Source organism: Archocentrus centrarchus, chromosome 4 (assembly GCF_007364275.1).
Source record: "Archocentrus centrarchus isolate MPI-CPG fArcCen1 chromosome 4, fArcCen1, whole genome shotgun sequence".
In the NCBI taxonomy this organism is placed as follows: domain Eukaryota; kingdom Metazoa; phylum Chordata; class Actinopteri; order Cichliformes; family Cichlidae; genus Archocentrus; species Archocentrus centrarchus.
The window spans coordinates 32,812,229-32,835,458 of NC_044349.1; the positions used below are offsets into that span (position 1 = coordinate 32,812,229).

At 39.0% G+C, this 23,230-nt stretch overlaps 1 protein-coding gene across 1 annotated transcript in view; it reads right to left on the reverse strand.

Annotated features, from left to right (window-relative positions):
- Positions 1-3,141: 3,141 nt before the first annotated feature.
- The window catches only part of pde4dip (phosphodiesterase 4D interacting protein), a 40,130-nt gene continuing 20,041 nt past the window's right edge, over positions 3,142-23,230 (reverse strand). The window contains exons 15-30 of the mRNA XM_030728388.1: positions 18,259-18,527; positions 17,838-17,981; positions 17,493-17,687; positions 15,452-15,736; positions 12,988-13,119; positions 12,258-12,377; positions 11,909-12,098; positions 11,654-11,778; positions 10,858-10,974; positions 10,632-10,727; positions 8,585-8,772; positions 8,056-8,187; positions 7,357-7,495; positions 5,167-5,213; positions 4,849-4,975; positions 3,142-3,370 (exon numbers count right to left, since the gene is read on the reverse strand). Of these exons, the coding sequence (XP_030584248.1) occupies positions 3,234-3,370; positions 4,849-4,975; positions 5,167-5,213; positions 7,357-7,495; positions 8,056-8,187; positions 8,585-8,772; positions 10,632-10,727; positions 10,858-10,974; positions 11,654-11,778; positions 11,909-12,098; positions 12,258-12,377; positions 12,988-13,119; positions 15,452-15,736; positions 17,493-17,687; positions 17,838-17,981; positions 18,259-18,527 (2,443 nt within the window). The 3' untranslated portion in view covers positions 3,142-3,233. The remainder of the gene's footprint in view (positions 3,371-4,848; positions 4,976-5,166; positions 5,214-7,356; positions 7,496-8,055; positions 8,188-8,584; positions 8,773-10,631; positions 10,728-10,857; positions 10,975-11,653; positions 11,779-11,908; positions 12,099-12,257; positions 12,378-12,987; positions 13,120-15,451; positions 15,737-17,492; positions 17,688-17,837; positions 17,982-18,258; positions 18,528-23,230) is intronic.

Here is a 23,230-nt window from a genome sequence, read left to right on the forward strand (position 1 = left end):
CCTCAGGAAACTGTCATCTTTTAATATTGACAAACCATGTTTTATCTGCTTTATTGAAACGGTTTTATCCTTTTGCTTGGTGGCGTGATTTAGTAATCTGTCTCTTAAAAATAAGAATTACCTGAACCAAACAGTGAAGTGGTGCAGTAAGCTGACGGGAGAGCTGCAGTTAAATCTACATTCTCTGTACTCCAGGCAGGTACAGAGGATTTCTAGATCAATCTTAACAGACACTTCTTACTCTTTGCCCTGTGAGTTGCAGCTTCTGATATAAAATGCCCAAATGTAAAACCAAGCGTTTTAAAAGCAGTTTGGTTCCTATGGCCATAAGTTTTAACAAATTTTAACCCCTTGCTGTGTTTTTTACTATGTTTTATGTCTCATCATGTTTTGTTTTTTTTTTATTCCATTTGTTCTTATATGTGGTGTTTGTTTTTAACATGTTTTGTCTTAGTCTTTTAATCATGTCTGTATTGTTATGAGCCGACTCACTCACTCACTGTACTGCACAACTTCACTTGACTTGAACATCAAAGTCAAAAAGACATGAATGCGAGGTTGTGTACAGACGCTGCACAGACTCAGGTGAAGTCTAATTAGGGAGCATCTAACCAAGCTTGCTCTCTGAGCAGCTTCGACCAGCTTCATGTGGTGGAGAACATCAGGATGCAGCTGGATTTGAGCTTTGACTCCTTCCAACAGTTCAGTTTGTTTTTGTCAAACACCACATGTAGGTGTTGTTAATCTACTGCACTGATGCTGAACTTTATTGTAGAGTTTATTGAGTTTGTTTTTCGATATGTTTTTCTCTGTTGATGTTCATGTGTGTCCTTAATATTACACACATTTAGCACTTAGTGCTGCTGTCTTGTGAACAGTTGGTTGTTGAGTATATTTCTTTAAACTGTATCTTTTGTCAAGTTTTTATTACATAATAGTCACTCTTGCACCTTGAATCTTGCTTCTGACAAAGTATGAAAAACTAAACTAATACTAAGCATTAAACCAAGGATAAAAATGAACTAAAATATATACATATGTACACACACACACACACACACACACACACACACACAGTTTTTGTCATAGTACTAGCAAGAATTTAAAACTACTTTCAGCCTTGTGTATAATTCACATGTATAAGTCACTCAGAAAGTTCAGGGACCACCAAAGAATCTCGTGTTATTTTAACCCCTCAAGACCACGTGTGTCATATTTGATACATGAGTTTTTGTGAGCTTTTGACAATATATTACAAAAAATGCCAGATGTAGTGAATATGCCAGTTAAAACTCACATGCAAATTATCAGAAGGCTCAATAAACACTCCAGTTTAAAAAAAAAAAAAAAGGAATTTTCTTGCAATTTCATGGTTCAGGCTTTACAAAATGAATGCATTTGAGCACTGAATAAACATACCATAAAGAAACCTTCACTGTAATTTGCATGATTGTACTTGAGTGCAGCAGAATAAAAAGCATGTAGTATAGCTAAACCAAAAAAAAAAAAAAAGACAAATAGATATTTTGTCCCCTTTTATTGAAAAGTTCTCAAACCCAAAACATTTTAATGACAAGAACAGGCTTAAAAATACAAATGGTCTTTGTCCAAAGACCATCTCTCCTCTCACAGCAATGAAAAAATCCTTCACTGATGTACATACTGCCTTTAATATGTACATATATGACCACTCAGACACTAAGAAAGACACCAAGTTTGACCTTTGCCATGTGGGGAATCAGTCCCAAAACATTTAATCTTACACCCCATTTAACAACATAAAACAAGTTGTCTACTTTGGTTCTTTTTATTGCTTCTTTAACTACACAATTACAGTGTTGTTTTGTGCCTTTACTTTTTCTCTGTTATATTTTAAAAAGTTATTTATGTAAGCCAAAAATGGGCTACTAAAAGTGCTTGATACTGATTGCAGAGAAGGAGCCAGTGAACTAAAACATTGGTAGTAAAATAAACTGAGAAAAGTTATGTTGCACAGTGAGTGTCACAAAACCTCCAGAGGTTCTGAAGCAGAGGGATGGTTTATTTTCTAAAGTGTTGCTGTCAGGAAACTTTAAAACATACACAGATTAGCAAATTTAGCTTAAAAAAAATTAAACTCTACTAAAAAAAAAAAAAGAAAGATTCCGTGATCCATTTTTCTGATTACAAAAATGAATTGTTGTATTAAAATGCATCTTTTCATGAGAGACTGGTTATCTGACAAAGTCAGTCTCTTTACCTGGCTTCCCCAAGCCTGCAAGTTAGTGTTTCAGTAGGAATAAAAAAACATAAATCACTGAGTCAGACCCACAGTTTCAAATATCTAAAGACAAATGTGTCCATGGCTAACAGAAACACTGAAGTTTGAGGATGGGGAGCTGCTGTGTTATTTGAAATAAAAGTAAGAACATCATCTACATACTAGCTACATGACCACACATCTATTGGTCGTTTGATGTTCTCTTTTCATGTCATAAGTAGTTGGCCATTTTCATTAGCACAAAACTAAAACATAACTACCCCTGGGGAGTATGGCTTTGCTTCCACAAAATACTCATACCACATGCATATATTATACACACAAAAACTACAAACATGAGCCTCAACAAAGGTTGAGAGGAAGCACTTTGCACTTTGGATCTTGCTTTTTTAAAGCCTTTCTTTTCCTGCTGGCATTAAAAGATTTTTGCATTTTGAATCCCTGCTGAAGTACAAAGCTGAAGTCGCTTTCTGATTTGTCACTTTTGATTTGTGAGTCAAGAAGAGCTTCCAGAAACTGATGATTAGACTTTTAAAAATTAGAAGAAGATTTCAGATTGTTTTAAATCTAGTTTCATATTTGTTACAATTTAAATGCAAAAAAAAAAAAAAAAAAGAAAAAAAAAATCAGGAGCTGAATCATAAACTTAGACTGATCTCATATAAATAAGGAAAACACTTGAGTTGCCTCCAGGAAGTCCTCCTAACATCCACACAAATAATACATTAATAAAACTTTTACAATCATTCATTTACATACATAAACCATCTTTCTCAAACACACACACATATATATATATATATATATATATATATATATATATATATATATATATATATATATATATATATATATATATATATATATATATATATATATGCTCTACTGAAATGTTTCCCCAGTCAATAAGAGAGACAAAATTTCCATTATTTCCTTTTTTGAACTGGAGGTGGCAGTGATGAGGAACTCACAGCTACAGGAAGATTTCCTGCAGGGGGAGACGTCCTCCCCGGGCAGGGGAGGAGGAAGAGCTAAAGGATGAAGTTCGGGGCATCATGACACTCCGATCAGGACCGATGAGCTCACAGAAGCGTCCTCCTGTGATTTCACCTGAAAGACAATTGAGAAAAGATTCAGAAGGTTTCTATAGAGTGAGTCTTATTTCTGTGCTACCTGTAAATAAATAAATAGCATTTTACACTTTTAGATAACTTTACTCTTTATTTTACTTAACACAGTTAACAGCTACAGATTGCTGCTTATCAGCTTGGCTTTGACCCCCTAAACATCTATATCCAGATCCTGACCAATATCTTACTCATCTGGTGATGTTAGACAATTATATAAGTCGTGGTTTATAAAGTATGTATATGTGATGATTTGAAAAAGTGTTTTTATTTATGCATTGTATATAGACATTATATAATCAAAGAGTTTGTCCAGCAGAAGTGTTCAATGCTCAGAGTGCTCTCAGCACTCTCTGCAGTGGGGCACACTTAAATGTTGTCTTCACAGCAATTAGTTTGTGAAATTCATGTATATGCAATATGCAAGATTATACGCTATAAAAAAAATCCTTATTGATATCACTAGCTGTAAGTTTTACTCAGTAAAAACTGGCATCATTATTTGGTTCTTGGTTGTGTTATCACCCTTATCCCTTGAACCTGTTTTATAATGAATCTGATTTTTTTTCTTTTATTCTAAAAAGATACAGATCATACAAATGTTGTACAGTATGTTGCAGACAGAACTATACTAATCTGCACACAGGCTAGTTTGTAATTTGAGGGCAAATTAGATTGTAAAAAATGTCAGTAACACACAAGCAAAAGTTATTACAAGGAGATTCCAGAGTTTTTACAGCTGTGTTTCTCAACTTAATATTTCCCCTTTTCTCTGTTCTCTGTGGTTTATGGCTTGCCAGCAGTAAACATGCTCTTTTGAAATCAATGTCTCTGCGGTAAGATCGTGCATCCAACAACTGAATGTTAGTAGAATGGCCAGATCGCCATAGGTCATGAAAAATATCTGGGTGATCCCAGATCATCTGATCTTGGTACAGTTGATCTATATCATTTGGTTCTTCAAAGCCAGCATGTCAACACATTGCTCTATAGCGTCACCTGCAGTGAAAAACATATACAAGTGGCCTCTGAAGTCCAACTGACGTAATCTCTGAAATTAAAAATGAGTGGATTTTTAAATTTTATTTTATTTTATTTCATTTCTTCTCTGGCAGAGACTGTATTACTTTTCAGGCATTAATTGAGAACTTAATCAACAGAAATATCAACTGACGCAAGCCAAGGACAGACATTGTTTTCCTGGTTAAGGATTAAATGGCACACCATTTCACATCTAAGTCCTTAAGCTGCACAGTGTGCTCTAACTGATGAGCTATTTGCATGCAAACTGACAGTAACAGTTATCATTTTTGTTTAGCTGTTTAGTAGTATCTCCACCAGCATTACATGTTGCATGTGGTATTGAAGTGGTTTTATTGGCTACATGCAAAAGTTTTTTGATGAATAGGTTTTTATCAAAAAGCAAGCAGCTTCACTACCAGCACACAAGCCAGACTGTACCTTTACCAGGCCTGAGGTGTGAAGATGAGGAGGAGGAGGAAGAATAAGAGGAGGAGGAGAGTGAGGGAGAAGAATGGAGATTGGGAAAAGAGGCTTTCTGAAGGGAAGAAATCCTGAGTTCGTTCTCCTGAGGGGACTCAGCAAGAGTCAGGAGAGAGGAAAAAAGGTAAAAAAAAAAAATTCTTTTTTTTTAATGAATATAACAGTGAGGGATGTTATCATCCAACCACTTAGTTTTTCTCACCTCCTAGAATACAATGTGCATTGTGCATAATGACGCCAAAACCAGGATTAACATGCAGTAACTAATGAACTGACCTGTAAGTTGGTCTTGGCTTTCCTCAAGACATCCCGTGTTCTCAACACTACAAAACAAAATAAAAACATACAGAATATATGAGTCAAAATTTACTCATTCATCATTCCCATTTCTTTCATATTCACACTGTTACAATGGTGAACATGTTAAACATGGTCAAAGTTTCAAATAATGAGGCTAGCACAAAGTAATCTCAGAATCAAAAGATCAGGTTCAGACTGATGTAAATGCTCCAGTTCTTTCCACTCTTATGAACAAGAAATGGCATCCTTCCCCACTGGAGTCCCATATCAATGGGAAAGGATGTTGCTAAGGAAGTAGAGCAGGTTGTCTACTAATTGGAAAGCTGCTGGTTGGATCCCCAGCTACTCCAGTCTGCATGCTGAAGTACCCTTGGGCAATATACTGAACCCTGAGTTGCCTCGATACATCCATTGGGGTGTGAGAGTGTGTGCATGAATTGCACAGAAAAAAGCACTTTATATGAAAATTTGTGATTGGGTGAACAAAGGTTGAAGGGGATGACTCACCCATCACTGGGGGTGAGGTCACTGAGGCACTTAAACAACTCCTTGATGGCAGGGCCCCTGGGGTGGATGAGATTTGCCCTAAGTTCCTGAAGACTCTGGATGTTTTAGGGCTGTCTTTGTTGACATGCCTCTGCAACATTGCATCAAAATCTGTAGCAGTGCTACTGGATTGAGAGACTGGGATGGTGGTCCCCACCTTCAAGAAGGGGGACAGGAGGGTGTGCTCTAACTATTGGGACATCACACTCCTCAGCCTCCCTGGGAAGGTCTGTGCCAGGGTGCTGGAAAGGAACCTCAGATTCAAGGGGAACAATGCAGTTTTCATCTTGGTCACGGAATACTGGACCAGCTCATATCAGTCTTAGTTTATAAAGTATCTTCAAGGATATTTGAGTGTGTGTGGGAGCTTGCCCATCCAGTCTACTGTACATGTGCTTTGTGGACCTGGAGAAGGCATTTGACTGCATCTCTTGGACCATCCTGTTGGGGGTGGGGGGTGGGGGGTGGGAGTGCGTGGTGCCTGGGCAATGTTTCAGTCCCTGTACAACTGCAGTGAGAGTTTGGTCTGCATTGCTGGCAAGTCACACTTGTTCCCACTGGGTGTTGGACTCTGCCAGGGCTACCCTTTGACACCGATTCTGTTCATAATTTTTATGGACACAGTTCCTTGGCTCAGCTAACTGATGGAAGGCTTCTGCCTTGGTGGTCTCAGAATTTCATCTCTGCTTTTTGCGGATGATGCGGTCTTATTGGCTTCATCAGGTGGTGGCCTTCAGCTTGCACTGGAGCAGTTTACAGCAGAGTGTGAAGCGGCAGGTATGAGAATTAGCACATCTACGTCTGAGACCATGTGCTCAGCTGGAAAAGGGTGGAGTGTCCACTCTAGGTCAGGGATGAGTTGCTGCCCTAAGTTGAGAAGTGTAAATATTTTGGGTTCTTGTTCATGAGTGAGGAGCGAAGAGTGCAGGAGACTGACAGACAGATTGGGTCTGCGGCTGCAGTGATGCAGACACTGCACCAGTCCATCATGGTGAAGAGAGAGCTGAGCATTAAAGCAAAGCTGTTGATCTACATCTCTACCCTCAGCTGTGGTAATAAGCTTTAGGTAGTGACCAAAGGAATGAGATCATGGATACAAGTGGCAGAAATGAGCTTCCTCCAAAGGGTGGCTGGCATCTCCCTTAGAGATCATGTGAGGAGTGTAGCCAACCGGGAGGGGCTCAGAGTAGAGCCGCTAGAGGTCGCTAGAGGCCGCTAGAGGCCCTGGGGCACCAGCTGTTCAGACCTTTTATTTAGTGTAGCCAGTAAAAAGAAAGCTGGCTTGAAAGGGTGGGATCCTCTTTGCAGTTGAAACAGCTAAAACAGCTTCCTCCAGACAGAGGATGTACTGAGGTGCACAAAGGGCTACTTTGAACTTTAGAGGTATTATGAATGAAAGATCATCATTGCTTTTCAGACAATTTCAATTTTACATAACTTGTTTTTTAGGCTCTTAAATGAAAAGTTCACTTTTTTAAATTTGCAAAGAAAGAGATCAAATGAGGTCAGAAAACTCTGCACCATTAAAGTAAAGTTGCCATTACTTTATAAATAATTAAACTCCAGCAGCATAGCAGATGGTTTTATGTGTGCTATTAGAAATTCTTGGAGCATACTCACATTGGCTGACTATAAAGTACTCCATGCTATCTTTGGTGCGGCTGGAGCTCTTCACTCTCTCCATTGTGTCCTTTAGAGCCTGCTCTTGCTCTGAGAGCTTCAGGCGGAGAGAAAGGACCTCCTCCCTCAGAAACTGATCCTAAATCAGCAAACAGACATACAGAACGCACTTTAAAGTTTTTAGTGTAGATGCAAACATTGAGATAAAGTACATGTAAGTAAGATCTGAAATGATGAAGGCAGGTGCGGCAGTTCCAGTAAATGATCGCTTTGCATAAAATCTCAGTTTATTTAACAATAGCTGAATCCTATTATCTTTGGGAAAAAATGAGTAAATCTGTTGCTGATGTGACGTTGCCGGGGTTTAGGGTAAGCTCCTCATTATAAAAACTGTTTGTGCTAGCGGCAGCCAAGAGCTGATGTCTACTCCAGCTTTGACCTGCAATTGTTTGAAATCAAGCTGCCCACTTGTTTACCGACCATTGAAATCCAACAAGGATCTGATCCAAGACTTCTCTGAATTCTTTGAAAGAATTATGCCAAGATATGAAGTGTTTTAATCCTAAGGGATTTTAATATTTAAATGTTGAACAAAATAACATTTATGGGTGGCAGGAACAAACTAATTTTTTTAAGCCAATTTCAGATGGTGTCTGTAACACCAAGAAATACTTGCTCAGATTTGCTACTTTTTCTGACCTGTTGGGCTTCCTCAGACTCCGGCAGAGCTGCTCTCCAGAACATGCAGAGTAGAGATTCAGCCTCCTCCAGTATCTGTCGCAGAGTTTTAGTGTCCAACAGCAGCTTCTGGACAGAACCTGAGTCTGAAAGCTGGAACACAAAATGGATGTCAATAAAATGCCCATTTTTTTATTAAGATACTTATTTCTATTAAAATATTAATCTTCAAAAAGTCAAAATGTTTTTCTTAAAATTTGGGCTACTAATAGAGACTTTTCACCCATTTCACACAGAAGTCCAATTTCATGCCTTGAGTTTTCACTACCACTATCTTTGAGGAACTGAAGAATGCAGCACACACTTATGAACATGACTTGCCAATTACAAGGTAGGTTTGGCCTAGAGTATACAGTTTTCATCCACTCTGGACTTTAATTAGAACCAAAACTTATTAACTGAATCTCAGGTTGTCTTGAATAATACTTGAAACTAGTGATTGAGATCAGTGTTTGCTGCGGTCACACATCAATGGTTTTAAAGCTCTTACCTGATGAACGGAGAACTCCTGTGAGGTGCTCAGAGAATAAAGAGCAGCCTCCATCTTAAGAATGAGGTCACTTCCCTGAAGGATCTGTTGCTGCAGAACTTTGAAGTCATCGATGTGGCCGACGGCATGGCGGCCATTACGGTTGTACAAGGGGCCATTTGGGCCCTGCCCCTGGAGGGTTGGGGCTGCTGACAAGGAAAATAAGAGAATTAGAAATAAGGGCAAACAAGTGGATCATATGTGCAAGTGCTCCCATCTCATCTTCTCTCTTTACTTGTCACTTGTTTGATTTAAGAGTCTAGAGAGCCCACATTTTTAAAAACAAATTTCACTGAAATGCCGTAAGGGTGCAAACTTATGCCAGTCTTGCAGATGGTAGATGTTCAATAGTAGCAGGAAGCTGCAATAGCCACACATTCTCAAATGCATGAGGCAATCAGGTATTGTTTGTAATAAATGTGAATCAGAAAAATTCTACAAGTTTTGGGGGACCCGTGTTAAAGACCCCATATCATATTGTTGACAGGGAGCATTTTATCCAAACTCAAAGCCTACTTGATTACTTTTCAATTTTCCACAGACAAAGGAAAACCCTTAGTGTTAGCATGTTGCATGGCTATGGGGTTAATTTAGCTTTGAACATCCAGGCTACAGTTATATAGTAATGTTGAAGAACAATCAAAAATTGGACAAAGAGTAACCCAACATGAAACCAATAAGGAAGAACTAGCTGTGGGGTGCTATCTTTTCATGTCACAGTTTAAGAAAAAGAAATTTCAGAAATGATAACACCATTGCATAGAAGAATGCATATTGTACAATACAGGACCAAGTTCCTAATTTAGAGATATCACAGGTGAAAATAAAAAAGTGTTTTTTATGGCAATTCTCCTTCAAGTGTACACAACTGAGCTCAAGTTTTCATTTTTAGCCAAACTGATTCTACCCCCTTTTTGTGGGGTATCCACAGAAATGGCAGGAAATCAACAGTCTCTTCTGAAAGGGCTTGGGCAGCAGTTCATTCCAATAAAAGCTACACGTACATTCTTTAAAAAGGACCTTTACTTTTGGAAAGTATAACAGAGACATTATAAGAGACAGGCATAGCACTCAGAGAATCTTGACAACAGCAAAGGTTGAAGCCCAAATTTCAGGGGAAAAGGTTTTAAAATCTTATTCTTTTTTTTTAAAGTGAAATTTAACCGTGGATTCTTTACATGCGGTTTTTATGCCAGTGGCCACTGAAATGAAAGGTACAGTAGTTTAGACAAAGCTACAAAATAACTGCCCAAATAAGTGCCCAATGGTGTTTCATGATGGCTGGAGAGTTGCGAGACTTTATTCTAGGACGTTTTTATGAATATAAAGTGCTGTTTCTGCTACAGTATATTCCACTTGACTGCCTTTGACACTGTGATGGAAAATGTGTGCTTTAACTAACCTCTGTCTACTGTTGGTATTTAATTGTAATTTTCTTGTAGAAAAAGTGCAAAGATGGGAAAACAATTGACTATAAGCTGTGTTTAGGGCCATGATGCACTTTATGTGTCTTCATCATCAGGCTGGTGTTTACATGACTGTGGGAAGAAAACTCAAAGAAAACAGCTGAACAGACAAAAATGGGATCCATATAAAGGGTATAAAGAGCAGTTATTGTTTCTTCATCAATGCTGGCGCAAAGACTGTTTGTACTGTACTGATCCCTTTGCAAAGGTTTCTTTCAATAAATCTCAGAAAATCTATTTGGTTTCAATGCTCGATTTATTTTTCCACAAGAGACATGACTCTAAACTACCTCTCTTTTCATTAAGAGAAATGTAATTACCACAGTTTGCTTTCACCACCTTTCTCCAGTTTCCATTGCGATTATTTCGGCACTTTTACACATTTGGCTTGTCAGTGATCAGTTAGGGCAGGTGGGAGGGGAGCTTTGAGGTTTTATGCAAAATTATTCACACTGAGCAACACCTGAACAAAACTTGCTGTATTGAATGTTTTCATAATTAAAGGTGATTATTTTGGGTAGGATTGCATAGAAATCTCTCACCCTGACCAGCTTCCTCTGCATGTTTCTGCATAGCATGTTGAGGAGAGGAAGGACTGAAGAGTCCAGTGTCTCTCACAGGTGGAGAGGGAACATTATCTGTGGAGAAAGATTTCCATCAGTACTGACCTGAAAGTCTGCTTGTTAATATATTTTGTAATCCTAGTGCTGTGATCTGCCATATTCCTCAGGATTGTCAGAAACAGTCTGATGTTTCAGAGATACTGACCACTAAAGAGCTGCCTCTTGGCTTGAGGCTGCAAGTCAGCTCCTCTGCTCAGCTGCCGCTCCAACTGAATATGCAGTTCTCTGGGATCAAAGGCTGTAGTGCTGTCACCACCCTGACCTGTTAGAGAACATACATGAGTGAAGGACATTTAAAATTCACAAAGCACATATGTGGATACATTTTTCCACATTTCCATCCCTAAAGAGAAACATAATTCCAGCAGCCAGCTATTGCACAGAGACTGTAAGAATAGCAATTCATCAAGAAACCTGATTTAAAAAAATAGTAATTGAGGGCTTCATTCACTAATATGTGCATAGAAATGTTTTTATCTTCCAAAGAAAATAAGTGCACATGCAAAATTGCATATTGTGTAATTGTATATAATCAAATTCACTGAAGAAAATACTGATGAATTCTGCATGTGTGCGGGACATGTTTATATGAACTGTTTAAGGACAGTTTTGTGTGTGTAACCTGTTTCTGAATAAGACACATTGCTTCTAGAAGATTTAGAGAAATTTTGGATGAATTATTTTCCTGCCCTGTGACAGACTGGCAACAAGTCCAGGGTATATCTTGCCTCTTGCACTATGACAGCTGGGAAAGGCTCCAGCCCCACCATGACTCTGAATGGGACAAGTGAAGATTGATTGATTTATTGATTGATTTATTGATTGATTGATTGATGGATGGATGGATGGATGGATGGATGGATGGATGCTTTTCCAAACTGCAGAGTTAAAGCCACTCACTGATCTAAACAGGTGAGTTGTGTGACTGTGGTGAATCTTACCAGTGTGTGCATTTGTGGTGACTCTGCACATTTTGCGATACACTTGCAGCTCACACTGAAAAGAGTGGACCAAACTGCGGCTCTCACAAAGCTGCTGCCGGAGGACACTCAACTCATGCTGGAGCCTGGGGTGATTTCATAACATGTATGAAATCATGTTATTAATCACCTATGATTGCTTTAAAATATGACAATAGACTCACAGAGTTCCAATCACAAATATTAAGTACAGAGCTAGAGATCCAAACATGCTACCTGTTGATGGTCTCCTGGTTCCTCTGTCTGTCTTGTTTCAGATGTAAAATCTCCTGGCTGTGAGCTTCAGCCTCAGCTTGCAGCTTCCTGGTTTGCTCCGCCCACCTCTCAGCCTCTAACTCTACCTCCTTCACCCTGGACCGCTCCTGGAGCACCACCTCCTTCAGCTGCTCTGCATCCTTAGTGCCCTCTGCATAATACACGACAAGAGAGGAGAGTGGATATTTTGATTTTGAATATTTTTTTCAGAAAATTTAAGAAGAATTACACATATTTTATTGTTGCCAAAAGTATCTAAAAAAGTGATGACTCTTCAGCTTATGACATGGTAGTAAAAATCCCACCATACCTTTGGTGACCTGCTTCAGCTGGTTCTGCAGACTAATGTTTTCCTCCTTTAGAAATCTAACTTCACTGGAAAGCTGGCTGAGTGATTCCAGTCCCTGGATGTAAATATTGGTAGGAGCACCTTTGGAGGAGACAGAGGAGTCAGAAATAGCTGACAAACAGATGAAACCGGTCCAGCACCCGTATCTTTTAAGTTAAACTTTCTGTAGTAACCATCAATTCAAGATCAGGACCTTCTGAAAGCCTTTTAATACTACATAGAATAATTTTTAATAGTTAAAAAACTTTTTTTATGTTCATAACAATCCAAAGATAAGGTTTTACTAAAAGTCAGTAAGCTTGCTAGCAACCAACTGGGCTTTCTAAAGCAGTGTGTGTGTGTGTGTGTGTGTGTGTGTGTGTGTGTGTGTGTGTGTGCGTATGTTTATAATACCTTGTGGGGACAATTTTCCTGACATATACTACGTTGTGGGGACCAATTGCTCCTTGTGGGGACTGGAACCTTGTCCCCACAAGGGAAAACCCTGCTTTTGGGTCAGGGGTCAGAGTTAGGGCTAAGGTATGAATTGAGTTTAGGTTAGGGTTAGGGTTAGGTATGTGATGGTTAGGGTTAGGAAAAGGGTAAAGGTAAGGTTTAGGCTGTAGAAATGAATGGAAGTCAATGGAAATTCCCCACAAAGATAGCAAAACACACTTGTGTGTGTGTGTGTGTGTGTGTGTGTGTTTATTACCTTTCTCAGGGGTGGTTTGGGCCAGTCTCTCCTCCAGCTGCTGTCGGAGACGGTCGTTGGTCTGGATGGAGTCCTCCAGTCTCTGTCTCAGTGTCCTGATCTCTCTCAGGTGCTCCTTCATCAGGTCTGAACCTGCAGTAGCCATGATAAAGCACAGCCTAATTATCTGCTGTGAAATCAACATACACTCTCACAAACTAATAAGGCCAGAAGCAGATAATTTATTGTCAAAACAGTAACTGATCACAGCTGGTTGAACATGAGAAACTATCCATGTTTTTTTTTGTCTTTGTTTCATGTGTTTGTTATTTTTGAGATGATCTTGCTTCCAAACTTGTCTTCTTTCAGATGAGTGGAATGAATATGTCCAAAATACACATTTAGACATGCATTTGACTAAACTTTGACTATTGTCCATTGTTGTTGCATATTTGATATAATATAATTTACCTATAAATTACTTCATATGCAGAATTATTCAAAGCCTGATTTATTTAACTTTTTATTTCTAAAAATAGCAAAATATTTTTTTTGGATGCTGCAGTGGTTTGAATCTTATCTATCTAATACTCTTTAGTTTGTTCACGTCTTCTTGTGGAGTCTTCTTCACACACTAAGGTTAATTATGGAGTTCCACAGGGTTCTGTGCTAAGACCAATTCTATTTACAATATACATGCTTCCCTTAGGCAGTATTATTAGAAAGCATCGCATACATTTTCATTGTTATGGAGATGATACTCAGCTTTACCTATCAATGAAGCCAGATGACACACATCAATTAGTTAAACTGCAGGAATGTCTTAAAGATATTAAGGCCTGGATGACCTCTAATTTCGTGCTTCTAAATTCAGATAAAACTGAAATTCTTGTTCTCGGCCCCACAAATCTTATGGTGTCAAATCAGATACTTACTCTGGATGGCATTACTTTGGCCTCCAGTAACACTTGTGAGAAAGATTGGAGTCATTTTTGACCAGGATATGTCCTTCAATGCACATATTATACAAATACGTAGGACCATTTTTTTGCATTTGCGCAATATTTCTAAAATTAGAAACATCCTTTCTCAGAGTGATGCTGAAAAGCTAATTCATGCATTTATTACTTCTAGGCTGGACTATTGTAATTCATTATTATCAGGCTGTCCTAAAAGCTCCCTGAAAAGCCTTCAGCTGATCCAAAATGCTGCAGCTAGAGTACTGACAGGGACTAGAAAGAGAGAGCAGATTTCTCCCATATTGGCTTCTCTTCATTGGCTCCCTGTTAAATCTGGAATAGAATTTAAAATTCTTCTCCTCACATACAAGGTCTTGAATAATCAGGCACCATCTTATCTCAAAGACCTCATAGTACCATATCACCCAAATAGAGCACTTCGCTCTCAGACTGCTGGCTTACTTGTGGTTCCTAGGATACTTAAGAGTAGAATGGGAGGCAGAGCCTTCAGCTTTCAGGCGCCTCTTCTGTGGAACCAGCTTCCAGCTTGGATTCGGGAGACAGACACCCTCTCTATTTTTAAGATTAGGCTTAAAACTTTCCTTTATGATCAAGCTTATAGTTAGGGCTGGATCAGGTGACCCTGAACCATCCCTTAGTTATGCTGCTATAGGCCTAGGCTGTTGGGGGGTTCCCATAATGCACTGTTTCTTTTCATTCACCTTATTTACTTTGTTTATACTCCACTCTGTGTTTAACCATTAATTGTTATTAATCTCTGGCTCTCTTCCACAGCATGTCTTTCTCTCCCCTCAGCCCCAACCAGTCGCGGCAGATGACCCCCCCTCCCTGAGCCTGGTTCTGCTGGAGGTTTCTTCCTGTTAAAAGGAAGTTTTTCCTTTCCACTGTCACCAACTGCTTGCTCATAGGGGGTCGTTTTGACTGTTGGGTTTTCTCTGTATTATTGTAGGGTCTTTACCCACAATACAAAGAGCCTTGAGGTGACTGTTGTGATTTGGCACAATATAAATAAAATTGAACTGAATTGAATTTTTATGGCTTTGACTCTAATATATCAACAAAATGAAAGAATAATTCTGAGCTTGGCTTTTTATATAATTCATACTTCTGTTAGCAAAAAATGTGCTTTTTTTTTTTACTTACTACAAAACCTGTAATGTCATTGTACTAGTGGGTGTGCTCATTTATTTTTGGATGTGTGCGGCTATTTTACAATTGGTATTTCCTTTTAGCCATTTTCTCAAGATACGTTGCCTTTTGTAAGGCTGTCATTGTAAAAGAGAATGTGTCCTTAATGCCTTGGCAGGGTAAATAGAGATTGATTCACAACACCATTTTGGTACAAAGTGGTGTTACATAAGCACAACCTGGCCCTTGTGCAACATCAGCATATATGAACTCAATGCAAAGCATTTACAATTTACAAAACTTTTCCAACATTTACAATAAGTATCATTAATCAAGGAAACCATCAGCCACATTAAAGCTTTTATTTGTGTTTCTACCTGTGTGGCTGGTGCCTGACTGGTACCCTGAGGATCCTGATGACAAGTCAGCTCCAACTCTCCCTGCTCGAGTTCCATAGGCTTTATCCCATAGTACACTGCTCTCCAGGAGGCTGGCCCCAGCTTTCATTGCCAAGTTGGCATCCAGACTACTGTTGCTAGCAGCACTGCTGAAAGGAGAAGGCTGGAATCCTTGATAGGAGAGAGGCAGGAAGCCAAAGGCGTCTGGCTGCTGGTGGACAAATGGGAAACCCTGAAGAGGTTTGGCTTGAGGAGTCGAAATCCCTGCAGAGGATGAGAACATTTAAAAAAACAAATAAATAAAACACTGATGAATAAAGGAAAACCTGAAAGCGAATATTTTGTGTAAATACACTGTCCATTTTTTGTGTTTGTTTTGGAGAGACCAAAAGAAAGATGAAGGGGTTTCTCCTGGCGTTGGGAGAGAGTCTGTTAATCGCCCAAATGAAGTCTGTCTGGTTTGGGTTTTCTGAAAGCCCCAATTCTAATCAATCTTTTAAATCCCCCTCCAGCTGGAGACTCTGGCTTCATTAAGCATCAAGTGCAGAACAGTTACTTAATAAGTAAGCAAGTACAGTATGCTAAAGATAAAGGCAAAGGGATGACAGTGAACAGGAAGAGACAAAGGCAGCTGGGAAGATATGGATTATTAAAGCTGGGTCAGCGCTCTCTCTGCTCAGCACTATATGAAGCCATCTTATGTATGGCTTATATATGTATTTGTACAGTACACTATAGAGACAAATATAGAGGCATGTCTACAGTTTATTAATACAATGACTTGAAGTAAACATTAGTACATGTGTTTGTATGTGTTATGTGCTCTAATTATACGATTCTCTTCATTATTATGACACACCGTTTTCTCACTTATCTGTTAGACAAAATGCCAGCAATTCAGGCCTTGCAACCATATTACATCATGATGAAATCATCCTAAATGCTGATGATAATTTGTTATATCTAACAAACACATATCTTTTAGAACACAAACAGCACAATCTCATTCACAGCACATCATATCCTTTGCCTCTAAATAAAATTTCACTGAAATTTTTTTTTAAGTTATGGATGTAATAATATATGTACTTTCATTATATCACGGTAGATAGTAATGGGACTGTGATGACATATCATTAATGCGCCATCGTCACTTTTAAGGCTGACGTATAGGTGAATTTTGATTTTCCTGTTGCAAGAAAGGACCAGACTTCAAAGTAAACTACCAAATGCAAAACAATTAGCAGAAAAAATACATCAGGGGGTGGTTATATAAGTGCTATATAAGAACCAGTCCATTTACCATCAGATGTGAGAAGCCATTTGACATATCACTAACAAGAAAAGTGCAATCACAGCCTAGTGTGTGGAAAAAGCCTCAGCCAAGATTAAGTGCATTGAAACATTTGAAGCCCCACTTCTCACAACAGTTCAAGAGCTGAAAAAATACCAAAATGCATAAGAACATTTTATCTGGTCGACCACGATGGATTCTGGAGGTCAGTAAACCTGCTGGAGCCTAAGTACACCCTTCCATGTTCATGACCATTCACCATCATAATGTTAGTCATGTTACAGACTCTTTTAGAACAGAAGTGACACAGACTCTTTTCACAGTGAAAGACTGGTTGCTGAAAATGTCATTATTATCACCATTAATGACTCACTTTTAATTGGCATTGGTGAACTGCACCTTAGTATACCACAAGTCCTCTTAAATATATTTCCTGTTATTCTTGACTGATGAAGAGGTTCAACTTCAGGAAAAACCTGCTGGCATTCACAGACAATGACTAATAAATTGCTGAATTCCTTAAAGTAATGTTGAGATATTCAACAACTGTTGAGTAGTTTCCGAGTAATTATTCCACTTTTTGCAGACTGAATACAGAAAAGATTTTGTTACTTCACCAGCAGCTGTTTGATTTTGGAAGGAATGAGTTCTTGGTTGCACACTCAAATTTGTTAAGTTTTAAACTGAGGCACACAAAGACATGCATAGACAGGAGAACTGACGCACTGGCTCTGTCTCCCAGCTGCCTTTGTAACATCTGCAGCTCCTGGTGGACCTCAGTCAGGGAGAAACCCACCCCCCCACTGCTTTGCTGACAGGTTCGCAGGTTGGAAGGGTGAGGATGGAAGGGCAAGGGTGTCTTCTGGGTGGAGGAAGAGGGGGAGGTGCGACAGGGAGTAGGGCTGAAGACTGAGACAGGAGTTGGAAGAAAAGAAGGTGAAGGTAATATGATGACCAGACACAAAAAAAAGCAAAGATTAAAGAGCGATACAGGCAGGAGCAGGTTCGGTCTACACAAAGCATCAGCTCAGTGGAACAAAGTGAAAGACATTTCTTAGAGCTCCTTCTTACCTGTCCCACTCTGCATGCCTGTGTGTGGTGAGCTGGGGCATTGCATGCTGGAGCAGCTGTGGCAGGATTGGGTTCTGTGAGATGAGGTGATAGATGGAGGGATTGATGGATGGCGTGACACTGTGCCATGAGGAGAGTGACAATCTGGAAATGAAAAGACATTCACTGCCAAACACTGATACGTTCACTGTACTTGTGGTGGACAAAAAAGAGCTGATTCTGCAGAGATCATGTGTCAAAGTGCAGTGTAGGATTTCAGGGAGAAGCTTGGTCATTTTCTTTATACATGCACTTTCAAGACCATTACTGTAAATAGTATCTCAAACTACAAGCAGACCAATAATTGCACCATTTCCTTATATATTTGAGTAACATTTGCACATGATTAGATTTGGTGGTTAAAAAAATGAAAAACACTCACCCGTGTTCACTCTGGTAGAAGTCTGTGATTCATCCTGGCCAAGCTCACTGGCAGCATCCACATCGGAGCACAACTCCAGGTCCTCAATTGTGGATCCATGCTCGTCAGATACATAAGAGATGCGATCTGATTGATCTGTGGTGTCAGAGAGGGCATGGCTGCTGCAGGGAGTCTCAGAATGAGGAGGATGATGGTGATGGTGACGAAGGTTTAGTCTGGCACGGAGAGACTCAATGACCTTGTCCTTCTGCTGCAGCTCCTTACTGAGCCTGTACGCACACACACACACACACACACACACACACACACACACACACACACACACACACACACACACACACACACACACACACACACACACACACACACAAAAAAAAGAAATACAAATTTTTGTTTATTTATCATGGACAACTCACAATATATTTATTGTACCAGATATAGCTAAAAGCTAATCTTCCTCTGTTGTCTGTTGTCCCTGGGTAGACAATAACAATAAAAGACAGATGAACTGCGGTAAACCAGACACGTGAAAATCATTAAGACACACACACACACATACATACACAAAAAATACTACATCATGTTGCTTTGGGGAAGCCTCTTGGTTATTAACATATACATGACACTACATCAGATCACATGTGTAAGGTGCAGATTGGCATAGAACAAACAAATGAAGAAAAATATTGCCAGCTCCTAGAGCTACCCCTCAGCAGTAGAATCTGTAGGTGGCACAAATCCCCAGGAAGCACAAATTCTGGAATACATAGTTAGCGGGTCTCAGTAGATCTTAATGGGGTGCACATGAACCTTAGTGACTTCATTCACTAAGGTCAGGGTCGCAATGATTTGAATTCATCCAAGATTTTTAGTAGATGCACGTATGGTATCAATTTGAAAATCCTAGGTGATGTCGTAATTGAGTTATTGTGTTCACAAGATTTTTAGAAAACTTGACCTCTGACCTTGAGGTCAAGGTTGCCGAGATTCAAACTTGTTCAAGATTTTTAGTAGGTGCATCTGTGGCATCCATTGTTCATTGTTATTGTGTTCACATAGTTGAAAGTTGGCTGCCCACCCACCCGGCGGGGTGATGACAATACTCCCATCAGCCTTTTTTACAAGACCACAATACACTCACAACTAATGACACAAGTTGCTCATCAAATTGATGATCATCTAAGTTAATGACAGGCTCATACACACAACACACACAAACACTTCCACGTTTACATGTGGTGACATGCAGACCTGCAAGAACATTAATTTAATTCAGTCTCCAGTACTTTTCAAACATGTTTACAACTACCACAAAATCTGTGTTTTTACTTCTGGTTTTGCTCCAAACACATGACATGTGAAATACAATGTTACTGAAATTTTTTTCTGGGCAAATTTTGCATTCTTTTGAAATATTCTGATTTCTCTTACTGTGATTCTGGTATTTTCTTTAAATCGAGCCACATTGTGTCTGGTTATACTTTGCTTTTGTTAGTTAGCGCTCCTACCAAAAGTTACATTAAAGTTTATGGAGCCTGTAGCTGTTATTATGACTACAAACACTGGGGAAATGCTGGTCCATGCAGTGATTGTAGCTGCAGCCATGAATGACTCTGTCTCTGACACAGTTTATAACATCTACAACACCTCATGCAAAGGCAGTCTACACGTACTGAATTGACATGATGTGCTTTTACTGAATCTGCTGTTTGTGTGATCTCCTGTTGATTACACATCTGCTATATCTAATAAATGCACCTCCCATGTGTCTGTTGCTTTCTTACTTACTGTTAATCGATGCTGTAAAATGCAGTGAGAGTATAGCTACCACATCTACAATCATAACTTCTGCTAGGTTGTAGCTGTCCAACTGAATAGACAGAAAAAATACGGTAGGACCTGTTTATGTGTTGCATGTCCCTTGTGATTTACAGAATTTAATCATGAAAATTAGGAATTAAGTAAAAACTCTTTAGTGTAAAAAACAAAAAAGTGAAAAAAACTTTCAATGCAGAAATCACAGCATGATACATACGTCTTATAATATTAAATATTTACTATTCTCCTTTTCATTTCCATACAAGTGCACTTACAGCCAGTAGCTGCTCACTGTCAGAAGCTTTGCCTTTACAACACAGTAATGCATATCTATGCATTTATTGCTCACATCATCTGTGTTTCTGAAGAATATATGCTTTGCTACATAAGACACACGGTACTGTGAAAAAGTCTTTGCACCCCTTTCTTTCACTTAAATAGAATCTGCCTGACAAAGGGAAGCAGCCTAAAAGCTCTCAAAAAGTAACACTTTACCATGACCTAAAGAAATTCAGAACAGAAATAAATAATGTAAAACAAATGTAAACATTAACATCTAGCAGTCTGGAATTGGTTACTATGGCTTTGGGACTCCAGACCCATAGTGAGAGCCATTAACTACAAATGGAGAAAACTTGTATCAGTGGTAAGCCTTCTGAGGAGTGGCTGGCCAACCAATATTACTCAAAGAGTGCATTAATGACTTAGCCAGGAGGTCCTAACAAAACCCCAGAACATCATCTAAAGGACTATGGGCCTCACTTGTCTCAGTTAAGGCCAGTGTTCATGAGTCAGCAATGAAAAAGGGACTTGGAAAAATGGGAAAGTTCCAAGGTGAAAAACACTGCTGACTAAAAAGAACACACAGGCTCATCTTACATTTGCCAAAAAATATCTTGAATGTCCCCAAGACTTTTGGGAAATTATTCTGTGGACTATCAAGATAGAAGTTGAAGTTTTTGGAAAATTTGCATCCCATTACATCTGGTGCAAATCTAACAAAGCAATTCATAAAAAGATAACACCAAGTGACAAACATGATGGTGGTGTGATGGTCTGGGGCTGCTTTACTGCTCCAGGACCTTGATAACTTGCTGTAACTGATGGAACCATGAATTCTGTTCTCTATCAGAAAATCACAAAGAAGAATGTCCAGCCATCAGTTTGTGCTCTGAAGCTCAAACACACTTTGGTTACACTGCAGGGCAATGGTCTGAAACACACCAGCATGTCCACCTCTGAATTGCTCAAAAAAAAAGAAGAAAAAAGCAATGAAGGTTTTGGAGTGGCCCAGTCAAATTCTGGACATAAATCCAATTGAGGTGCTTTGGAATTACCCTAAACAATCCTCCAATGTGGCTGAATTAAAACAATTCTACAAAGACGAGTGGGCCAAAATTCCTCCACAGTAATCTGAGTTATTGCGAGTTATTACAAATGCTTGATTGCCGTTCTTGCTGCCAAGTGTGGCAAAAGCAGTTATGAAGTTTAGGCACCAATTACTTTTTCACATAGGGCCAGGTAGGTTTGGATAGCTTTTTTCCTTTAACAAATGAAATCATGATTTTAAAACTGTATTTTGTATTTATTTGGGTTATCTTTATCTAATATTAACATTTGATGACCCAATACATGTGCGGGGAAAAAAAAAAAATCAGGAAGAGGGCAAATACTTTTTCACAACACTGTATACACATATATACCTGAACTAGAACCAAACAGTAACTATTCCTGGATCAGTGGGTGTTAAGTTGTTAAAAAAAAAAAATCATTCTGCTATTTATCCACGTTATATATTTATTAATTTATAGTTTGAAATAGAATGAATGGCTTAGTATGAGCTTATAGGCCTCAGGCCTAGGCAGATGGGGAAGTGATTTAACCCTCCGGAATCAGGTGTGCAAGTTTCTTTGTCTAGCCATCATGGCAGAATGTAGCAGCAGAGAGGAGAGCTCTGTGTCAGTGTTCTAGGAGACCCGGAGACGCCACTGGTAGGTGTGGATTTGTTTTGTTGTTCACTGCCGAACTCTGGTAAATATGATTTGAAGTGTGGCATGTTTAGTTTCATTTATACAATTTCCTTTGAATGAATAATTGCTCCACTTGATCTGACTGTGTTGAAAGCTGTTTGGGCGAGTTAAGTAACTGACATACATGCTTGCTTTAATGTGAAACCCATTAGTTTAAACTTTTGAATAAATGGATCTGATTAAGTTCTGAAATCTTTAAAAACAGTAAGGATGAAATCATGAACATTCTTGGGTAAAAAATGTATAAATATTAATTACAAGTATGTGTTAAATAATGATGACTTTGCTTTTTTGTTTATCAGGAGGTATTTTAATGTGAATTTGTGTTTCTCTTCTATAGGTTTTCAACCTACCTCATTAATTTGCTTTAAATGTTGAGATGCATGTTTGGAACATGCATCTCAACATTTAAAGCAAATTAAATGCTGCAACGCTGGAGTGAGACAGCATGGTTAACTCTGTCCAAAGACTGGAATCAGGGGAAAACAGTTAATCTGACGTTATCTAATATAATAATAATAATAAAAAAAATCACTCCCATAAAGCACATCAATTAGTGAGTTCTAAAATCTTTTCTGGGAAGCCCACTGTCCGGAGTAGACGTTCACTCCTCCCACAGTTAGTCATTAATGATGATAAGGACAGCAACTAATAAACAAGGGTGTAAGTTCATTTTTAGTGAAATAAAGTTCAGCACAACAGCACGAACAAACTCTTTATCAAAAGCTCCTAAATTTTTTCTACATCAGTCTAATTAATTCAACTTCATTGCACGTTCACTGCATTTTCACTGCCTTTTTTTTGGGGGGGGGGGGGGGGGGGGGGGGGGGGTCTGCCCTACAGTTTGAGAATCACTAGATTAACTTGTGCATGCACAGAGACCAAAAGCTGTTTATACGAGCCCTGTCTGGCAAATCTGCTCTATAGCACAAGAGCAATGCTAAAAATGCTGCTGTTAATAAAAGAAATACATTATGCATATTAGTTCTCATTAACCACAACTTGCCCTTTTGGCCTTCCTGTTTGTGTTAGTCCTTACTAAACTACAGAAAAGTTAATGAAATAATGAACCAAGTGGATTAGTAAGGTGCTGAAAGACTGCTGTCAGAACAGCTTCAGTGCAT